We start from the raw sequence: 10,819 nt of genomic DNA on the forward strand, positions 1-10,819 counted from the left end.
GTTGTTTTTTCAGCCGATCAGGTAGTTGTTGGTTGCTGGTGGTTTTGAAACTCTTGATTTCTCCATGCCCTTTGTTTTTGCCATAGCTCTAATTGACTTCCTCTTTTCTTTTAGCATCCAAATTGCTTGCTTTTCTCTCAAAGTCAGCTCCCTCATCTTCATCCTGGTTTGTGTGTGTTATCATCGATTGCAGGATTCAGAATGCAGTAGTAATGGATATAACTGATACGACACATTCCCTGCTTTTAATATCTGAAGAAATAACAGGACACAACTGATCACTTAGAAAGACCTGTGAGGCAACTGTTCCAATACTTATGCTCACATCAGATGATACATGGGGCAAAGTTTTGAGCAATTTTGCCGGGAAACTTATTTTGAGAAATATTGCTTGGGCACATTCCCATTGAGAATTGGTAACAAATTTCTATATGGATATTTTAGTAGGTCGTGGGCCCTGTGTCTCACCTGGTTGCTCGTTGACGGCAACATTTCCCAAAGTTGCCCAGCAACATTGCTCAAAATGTTGCCCAGTGTATCATCAGCCAAACAGTTTACAGGCAGTAAGCAATGAAGGTCCCATTTGTGATGCGATCTAAGAAAACCCAACACATGAAATTTGACCTTTTTTAGGTTTTGATATCATATGAAAGCTTCAAGCCCTTTCCATAACTGTTTTTATTTTGTCCATAGCTTGACTGTAACAAAAGTTATGGCTATCTGAAGTTGGCTGATAGCTATGATTTTCAGGACTGGAATTTTGAGAAAAACGGGTTTAAAGTGAGATGGGTTTCACTTTCACTTCACGGGTTTAACGAGAGATGTCTGTAAGGAGCGCTATACTGCATCATTACACAAACAGACTAACATTACCCTGAAGAGGACAGTTTTCCTCTTCATATGGCCATATTCCTTGAACTTTTGATCACCCCTTGTTTGTTTAGATAGCACGAATAGTGTACCTCAGAAAAGCGAGCGCAGCGCAACTGTTCGCACCGATCTGTGCATATACAGACTGTCATCGGACTCCTCTTTAGTAACTTCATCATCCGATCCTTCATCTCTGGATGTGAAATAGTCCATTATAACATCGTTTTAGGGCACTGACAACGCCAAGGTTGAGCAGACTGAGACGAACAAAATCGTTTAATTGAGCAGCTACTTCAGACTGCGTTGTTTTCTTGCTCCGCCATCTCACAATATTAAAATTAATAAATAAATAAACTTTGTGTGCCGTAGTTTACACAGCACTGGCGGGAAATGTGCATTGATACACCTTTATTATATATGTTATGTGGTTCATTTTGATAGGATAGGTTAACTGTTTTTGTGGTGTTAAGAGAAAGCAGCGCATTCATAAGAGAAAGACAGTCTTTTCTGCTTGCTGTTATAAATCACTATTTTTCTGCACTAAACAAGTTAATTTTGCCAAGATATTTTCAGAGATGATAGAAAAGATGTTATAGAATACTAATTTAATGAAAACCTAATTTTGACAAAAAAAGACATTCAACCTATTTTTTTTAATTTCCTGAAAACGTCTCAGCACGACATCCGATGGGTTTTCCCAGATCGCATCACATTTATAATAACTTGGGACAGTAAAGAAACCTTTCTACGTGCTCTGAAAAACACAAGAAGAAAGATGCCCAGGGTTCTTGATCACCTGTGTGAACATGCCATATTCCTGCAAGAGGATTGCAGAGGTGGCCAGAGCAATAGACTTCAAAGTCCATAATGTAAGACGCTTAAGACAGGGCTACAAGGAGACAAAAAAAAGACAGCTGATAAACCTTGCAGTGTCAAACCACTTGTAACCATGTGTCCCCCAGATATGTTTGAGAACTTGTGTCTTGGTGGAAGAGGGGGTAACATTTCACCGCAAGAACTGGCTAATCTATTTTACATATGGTTGTACACATGCAGTTGAAAGTGAGGGGCACTTTTATAGTTTATATGGGAAACCATGGTTTAAAAGAGTAACTTGTACATAAAGTACACTTATGTACATGGAAAAGTAATTTTTTGTACATCATGTCATCCCCTTCAGAAACAGACCTACTGTATGCTGCTAAGGTCTACCGAGATGAAAGACTACAGAGAAAGGCTGAGCTCATGTCCATGGAGAACTGCAAAGAGCTGGATAGATTAAACGATCTGTTTCGTGGAGGATAAACCTTAAACTAAAACTAATGGACATTTATGAAAATACGATACCATAGGTATAAATGTAAATATTTATTGTTTGTTGTTTTTTTTAACACTCTTATAGAAAGACAACATTTAACTAAAGAGAGAATTAATTAAAAAACTCTTATCTTCCACTCAAATATACTTTGCTTCATAGTCTATAAAATCACCTGAGAAAAATATTATTTTTCCTTTAATGTTTTTTCTCTTTTATGCCTAAATTGACAGTGAGAAATGGGCTTAGATGTTTTACACTTGAATCACAACTTTCTTTCTTTCTTTCTTTCTTTCTTTCTTTCTTTCTTTCTTTCTTATGACTTATTGAACCCAAACTTTTGCTTCTATTGATGCCATGACTTTTATGCTCTCTTTAAGTGCTACTAACTTAAAGAGACCACTATTTTGAATGTTAATGAAACTTAAATGGTACAAATAAAATAAAAACTTTTAAACCAGACTTGTCTCATTGTTTATACGTATGTATTAATATGTAACATTTACAAGCACAAAATGTAAATTTTTGTATGTTTTTATTACAAATTTTATTATGTAAAAATTGCTACGGATTTTTAGCTTAAAAAACATTAAATATTTACACATCTTTTATGTCATCAAGATATTCGTATAATTGCATTTTTATAATTTTATCAATAAGAAATGTGCATTTTTAGACCCCTTAACCTACCCTCAAACCTAAACCTACCCATTTTATAGCGAATATGCATTTTTATCATTTTATCAATAAGTGATTTAGATTTTTTGACCCGTTAACTTACCCCCAAACCTAAACCCACCTATTTTAAAAGGATATAAAACTTAATTGGCTGAAATATGCAGGGAAATAACCAATTTTAGTAACAATATAGCATCAAAACTCTTACCTCTAAACCTAACCATAACTATTTCTGTACAGTATAAGGAAAACATTACAGGCAGATAAGTGCAATCAAAATAATTTATTTATAGCAAAAATGTCAAAAGCAGTACCAAAAGTAGTCCAAATGATGATTGCATTTCAGCCGCAGTCCTCTCTGGCGGAATGCAGTAGGTTTGTGTGAGGTGCAGAGAAAAAATAAGTTGTTAATCACAGTGGTGTATTGTAACAAAGTAATAATACTTTGTTACAGTACTTAAGTATTTTTTAGGGAGTATATGTACTTTACTTGTTTTTATATTTCAGCCAACTTTTACTTTTACTCCACTACATTTCCTAATTAAAATGTATACTTTTACTCTGATATATTTCCCCGAAGCATATTCGTTACTTACTACAAAAAGAACACGGACTACAGGAAAGCAGTTTTGACGAACCAGTGGTCTGGTGCTTGCAAGTTAGACTCCTAAAAACACCTTTGCTCATGTGCAAACAAGTGCGCGCACAACCGCGGATGATTCATTTTCCACTCAAGTCGAGTCTGGGGTGTGCGACATACAGTATATCTTCTGCAATAATATGTTGTGTTGTTGTAATAGGGTGACCATACATACCATTTTTCCCGGACGCATCCTGGCCAGGATTTCTATATTGCCTAAAATATCTACAGGATTTGGCTTTGTTTGCGTGTGCAGACCGATCGGAGTATGACATCGGTTCCTTATGTTTTCGAAACGCTCGCGAGGTACTTTGAATCAAAGAAATATAGAAATTCTGACCAGGATGCGTCTGGGAAAAAAGGCACGTATGGTTGTGATGATGTGCGATCTGACGTTATCAAGTAGGCCAGGGATGGGCAACTTCGGTCCTGAAGGGCCGCTGTCCAGCAGAGTTTAGCTCCAACCCTAATCAAACACATCAGAACAAGCGAATCAAGGTCAAGTCAAGCTACAGGCAGGTGTGTTTGATTAATGGTTGAAGCTAAACTCTGCAGGACAGCGGCCCTCCCGGACCGAAGTTGCCCATCCCTGAAGTAGGCTATATCACCAAATCACACACAGAGTGCACACACGTCGATTTATTAGTCTATTAAAACTCAACATTCCAGGCATTCTTAATTGTAGATGGCAAAAATGCTTCTGTATGCTTTTTATATTTATATAATTTAATATAGTTAACTTAATCTAGGCTATATCACACAAAGAGTACCGTTTTTCTGCAGATATAAGCATGATAACACATTTAATAATCATTTTATACAAGTTCAATAAAGCAATAAGTTACTTCCATTTTAGACATATTGCTTGTTTTTGCTCAATTTTGCCATGAAAATAGTTCCCACCAAAGATCACAGCACTGTTTTGCGTCTCTGAGCAATGGACAGTGTTCACTCATTGAATGAATTGGCTTTTTGAATGAATCGGTTGATAAAAATGATTCAGTATTCACTCATTAACGCTCCCTGGGTTCGCCATTCGGAAGGGCTCATCCCTATGCCCTAATCCCTTCAAAGTGTTTCCCCTCCAGAGTGAGTGCATCGAAGGGTGTAGGGGACCAAACAACTGTTTCTTGAAGTGCCCTTCTGCGTCATTATACGGAGGCGGCGTCGTCATGCAAAGAATCTGCGCAAAGGATCATGGGAGCCTGAAGTGTCCATCAGTTGTACCCTTCAAAATCCTTTATTCCGAAGGGCCCTTTGAAACGGCTAATTTTTAGCACTTCGGTTTGGAACGACACTTCAATATGGCGGCCATGATTGTTTTCACTCCGAAGTGCCCTTCGGAGGGCAATATATCCCGTTTGGAACGCACCGACAGTCAAATGCTTTGTTTCTGAATGAATCAGCCGTTTGAATGAATCAGTTGAATCTCAATGACTCACTCATTAACAGTCACTTGCTGTCACCTACTGGTGGTTTTCATTTCACATTTCAACTTTTTTTTTCATGCCTATTTCAAATATCAGTATTCAACATTTTATTTTAAAAACAAAACATTAAGCCTATTTATGTATCTGTAACTGCACTTTAAATGCATCCATGTCTGAGCTACACTAAACTGTGTAAATGCTATTTCAGATGCAGATTTCAGAAATGTTTTCTTATGTTGGAATGAAAGACACTAAGTACCAGGTGAAGTGCTTCTTATTCATACTCAAAAATACAAAATGGAAGAAAGAGTTAAAACTGAACACAATCTTGTTACTCAAGCTGTGTATGAACATTTTTTATATATACTGTATGTATTTGCTTCTTTTCCAAAAAAACTTGTACTTTTACTTTCACTTAAGTACGTTTAAGATTTAAAAATACTTTTCGTACTTAAGTACAGTAAATATCACATACTTTAAGACTTTTACTCAAGTAATATTCTAAACGGTGACTTCAACTTCTACCAAAGTCATTTTCTGGTAAGGTATCTGTACTTTTGCTTGAGTATGGCTTTCAGGTACTTTATACACCACTGGTTAATCGCTGAAAATATTATTCTGATCCACTCCGTGAATGCGCTCATTTCTCATTCAAATACACCTCACAAGAAACACAACATGTTGTAATCTGTGACGAAGCAGGCGAGAGCCAATTAGCATTCAATTATCCTGCCGTAAAACCTGTCTTTCTTGTAACAAGTGCGTCAGCGTGGATTTTGATTGTGCTTTATTGGAAACGCTGCATTTATGTCATGTCTGTTACATGCAGCGCTGGGATTTGCGCAGTTTATTGCGTGTGATTTAAATTGATTGCTGTGAAAATTGCATGTGTCGCTGAAGTTGTTTAATGAGAGAAAATGGATGAAAACGAGGCTGATGCGGTTGTGGAGAGTACAAGGGAGCTTAAGCTTACAGCAAAGGCTTGGCAGTTAAAGGTTGAATCGTTACAAAGAGACCACAAATCCAAAGTGAATAAAATAAAAAATGTGATTAGTTCAATGAAATATCTGATGTAAAATTATGAAAATGCTTTTAAGGTTCATTCTTTACAGGATACATTTTGAGAGATGATGCTACTTTGTTGCATGACAGCGTGATTCCTTTACTTCCTGTTGAGGAACAAGTTAAGCAAAATGAATGGTATGGCTCAGTTTTATGGTTCAACAAAGGTTTCATTGAAGATGTGGGGAAATGGCTGCTTGATCTGGAATTCTTTAAGAAAACTGTCTGCTCCAGCCATAGCAGCAGTGTCTGAACAAATGAACAAATGTCTTGTGCCACCTCAGTCTGCTATAGATGCAACACAGACAAAGACCACGCCTGCTTTATATGATCAATTGCCTGCTGCTACAGCCTCTGATTGTGAAAATCCAAAAAGGGCTCTTATAGTGAGGAGTGTAAAACATTACCTTGTTATCACTTCATGGATTACATCAAGCCAACTGATAGTATTTCAAACACATTCAGTAAAAATCTGGTAAAAGGAGCTCTTCTTCAGGTTCTCGATCTAGTAGATCATCTACATCATCTGCTCGTCTCCAAGTTGAAGCTGAAATGGCAGCTTTGTTAGCCTGTCAGCAAATGCTGCAACAAAAGCATGAGGTGGAGGCAGAAGAGGAGCGTTTAAAAAAGAAGAAAGAACAAATTGACCTTCAAACTAAAATAGCAGTGTCGATGGCTAAAGTTAACGTGTACAGGGCTGCTGTATCAAGTGTGCATCTGGAAATAAGCAAATCAAGAAAGAAAGGTGATGATATAAGTTCCTCCAATGTGATGGCAATAGCTTCAGTTCAATATAACGCATCTGTTTAGTCTCTGTCTAGTAATAATTCAACAAGAGGTATAAGAAATACTCCAGCCTCACTTTGTGCAACAATCAAATTCCATAACACCATTGCAGCTAGGTGCATCAATCAATGGGAAGCAATTCTGTCATAATAGTGGTGATGTACCTGATCTAAGCTAATTGTTATCGGATGGTGAACAAGGGAAATGTATAGCGTCTTATTCCAAAACAAAATGGAATTACTGCCATGTTGGTACAACAGCACAACAGCGCAACAGTTCATTGCTTTCTGGCAGAGATATTCAGCCCTTTGATGGGGATCCTTTGCAGGAGGTTGTGGAGAAAAGAGCAAATAATCATGGTGACTTTCTATTTTCTGGAGCATTATATTAGGTCAACCTAGAGAACTCATCAGAAGTTGTCAACATATGGTTCCTCCACAGGGCTATTTGAAATCCAAGGCCTTACTTAAGGAACATTTTGGAAATGAACTTAAGATAACATCAACCTACATGGACAAAGTGCTCTCCTGGAAGGCCATAAGACCTGAGGACACAAGGGCTTTGCAGGATTATCATCTGTTTCATAGAGCCTGCTGTAATGCCATGGAGGATGTTCATTATATGAAAGAGTTAAACTTGGCTACTAATATCCAAATATTATTTCAAAGTTGCCATTTAAGCTCAGAAATATATGGAGAGCAGTGGTGTGTGAGCTGCAGGAAAATGGAATGAGCAGGCAGTATTTAAGGATATTGTGGATTTTGTAGAGAAGCGGGTAAAAATTGCCACCGATCCTGTGTTTGGAAACATTTTGGAGGCTCCTTTTTCTGGAGTTCGAATTACGAGTCGTTCTAAGATGAAGGGGAGTAGTTGTTTCGCTACCACGGTTACTGTAACAGGTACTAAAGACGTTAAGGAAAAAAACAGGCAAAGTGCGACCTGTCTTTGTTGTGGTGATGAACATTTCTTAAATTCCTGCACTGTATTGGCTAAAAAAGCTCATAAAGAAAGGCTGGATTTCTTGAAGAAGAAAGGAGTCTGTTTTGGCTGTTTGGGCACAGGCCATATTAGTAGATATTGTAAGAAACGGATTACATGAAGAGTGTGTGGCTCTAACCACCCCAGAATCCTTCATGTTTTTTGGCAAGCTAAAACTGCAGAACCAAAGCAAGCAGTAGGCAGTGCTCTGATCTCAGTTCAGTCAAATAGTCTTACTGGGGCCGGTGAATATGCTTGTGCCTTGTCCATTCTTCCGGTATGTTTTAAAGCTAAGAATGGAACTTTGATTGTGGAAACTTATGCCTTTTTAGATCTAGGCAGCTCATCAACTTTCTATACGGAAAGTCTCATGAATAAGCTCAATCTGTCTGGCAAATAAATTGAATATTCTGCTTAAAACCATGAATCAAGACAAACTGGTTTCCAGTCATGTTCTTAAAGATTTAGAAGTTGCTGGATTGGATCAGTCGCATTATTGTTTTTTGCCTGAAGTGTATACTCAGAAAAGCATGCTAGTATCTAAGACTAATATTCCCTCACAGAACGATCTAGTTCAATGGCCTTATTTGAATCCTATATCTTTGCCTTCAATTGAAGCTGAAGTTGAACTCTTGATTTCCATGGCAAGTTGTTTGTGGTCAAAGGAATGGACCATATGCTGTAAAAACCATACTTGGATGGACTGTGAATGGACCTCTTAGAGGAATGGAGAAGGATGGAACTTTCTGAAATGATCAGCCTCAAGTGACTGTAAACAGAATATCTGTCTCAAAATTGGATGAGCTTTAGAAACAACAATTTAAGAATGATTTCCCTGAAAATGCTCCGGATGAACTGGTGGTAGCAATGTCTAAAGAAGATATTCAGTTCATGGTATGGTATCTCCGTCTGTAAAACTGAGAGATGGTCATTATTGTATTGGTTTACCGCACAGTGTTTCAGTCAAATCATAGACACTGAGATGTTAAAGGACATGATACAAGGAGTTCAGATGGGCAATTAGTAGTTAAATGTTTCAACTGCCCAATGCATTTAAGAAATAAGAGATTGTAAAAATAATGAATAGGTCTTGAAACATGAGATCTTTCAAATACAGACCCTGAGCTATAGAAGTAATGATTTTGAATAGTTAAATAGTTGAATTGCTGCTTGTTCTATGACCAGTAACTTATCGGTCTTATTTTTAGTCTCCTCCATCAAACAGGGCCGGATGGCTCCGGCTACAGAAGTAGCAGAACATTACACTGAATGGATGGGTGTGATATCTAAATTCACTGAGTAATCTCAGCATTATGGTTTGAAGATATCCAATTGATTTTAGTGATTTAATATTAGTGTGATTAACCTGTCTCAATGTTTTAACATTAGTAGGTGGTGTCAATGGCTCTCATGGTTCTTGAGTGCACCATTCCTAAGCTGCAAAAAATACCGGATTCCGGAAGAAAACTGTCGAGGATGTTGCAGCGGGAAAGAGTGGTTACCAGTGTGCATGAGGTGATTTCTCAATGACGGGCAAGATCCTCTTCTGGCCAATAGGGGACAACCTAAGACAGGGGGTCACCGCCACTGGGCACCTGTCCAGAAGGGAGGTGTTATATGTGAGATAGTAGTGGAGTTGAGCGGATGCTTGATAGGCCTAGGCCCTAGAGCATCGTTAAGAGGGGAACTGTAAGACGTTACAGCAATCTGCCTCAAAAATGTGAGCTCCTCCAGACCTGATAACCAGCAACCGCATTCCTTGATGGTTCATTTGTCATTGTGACAAGCATCCACAACTTGATGCAACCTTGCTAGGGGATCACACCCTGAGGAAAAGGAGCTTAAAGAGTTAATGGCAATGGGCTTTCAAGAACCATCTGAGACCATGTGATGACAGCCATTATTATTTATTATATATTATTTATATAATTTTTTTAAATGTATATCAATATCATGAAGATGGCTAAATTACTGACAAGATCTGAATAAAAATAAAAAAGTCTCATATGCCATTATGAGATGTTATGTTATTATGAATCCCTAAATCTATGAGGCAGAGATGATATTGAACTAATATGTCTATATCATAGTTTTTACTCATGCAGGTCCTTAGGCATTACATAGGATAATTACAAGACATGGTGGTGACTAAAAATGAAGACGGCTTTTGCTGAATGAAGAGATGGTTTGGATAACAAAGGTTAAGGGAATTAAGCATTTGAGGTAAAAATTATTTTAAGAACTGCTCTATATGGCTGTGGATTCAATGAGTATATTTTACTTTAAATAGTCAAAATTGAGATCTGAAATAGAAACGTTAACATCTGGAATTTTGGTGAATGATGAAGGGATCTATATTGTAATGAATTTAATATTATAGTCTGTTTAAGTTAAAGGTTTGGTGAAACTGTCAAAAGATAATTTGCAGAGTAAGACAGAGAAACTGCTGGAGTGGAGGCAGGGATGGTGCTCTGCCTCTCTTATCGGCCTGCTAAGCAAGGAGTAACCAAAACAAAAGCAATGATATTAAGGCCAAAACAGTCCAGTGATTTTTCTCAAAATAAAAATCCTTAATGAACAGGCAAACTAAGAGACTACGTACAAACTAGGTAAAACTGATAGGAAAATGTTAAGTTTAAATCCTTCCAATTTAACACAAAAAGCAAACCTTGAATAGGAGCTGTTTCAATATTCATGTGTCTAGTATTTACAGTATGCGTGTGTGAGGATGAATACTCTATATTTTGGGTAATGACTCTGTTCCTGTTTTGTGTATATTCTGTCACCAACATCTGGAATTAATGTTTTATCATTACAGATGGGTTAAGTGATATGGCTTTACAGAAGTCGATAATTCTGAGTGAGTCTAACGAAAAGAGAATGCCAAATATGGGACGAGCTGTAAGTGGATTGGTTATCCAGCTCTGTCTGCTATGGGTAATAACGACTTATTTTGTCCTTTATAATGCTGATTTGAATTACTCTCTGGATTAATATGTTTAAGAGTGTTTATATGATTTGAATTTGTGAAATTGAAGATTGCCGTCCATAATGGGTTAA

The 10,819-nt window shown here is 37.5% G+C and overlaps 1 protein-coding gene across 1 annotated transcript in view; it reads left to right on the forward strand.

Moving 5' to 3' along the window:
* Positions 1 to 2,803, forward strand: part of LOC306872862 (dnaJ homolog subfamily B member 14-like) — a 78,616-nt gene extending 75,813 nt beyond the window's left edge. The window contains exon 8 of the mRNA XM_079421745.1: positions 2,051 to 2,803. Within this exon, the coding sequence (XP_079277871.1) occupies positions 2,051 to 2,175 (125 nt within the window). The 3' untranslated portion in view covers positions 2,176 to 2,803. The remainder of the gene's footprint in view (positions 1 to 2,050) is intronic.
* The last annotated feature ends 8,016 nt before the right edge of the window (positions 2,804 to 10,819 follow it).

Source organism: Barbus barbus (genome assembly GCF_936440315.1).
Source record: "Barbus barbus genome assembly, chromosome: 7".
Taxonomy (NCBI): Eukaryota; Metazoa; Chordata; class Actinopteri; order Cypriniformes; family Cyprinidae; genus Barbus; species Barbus barbus.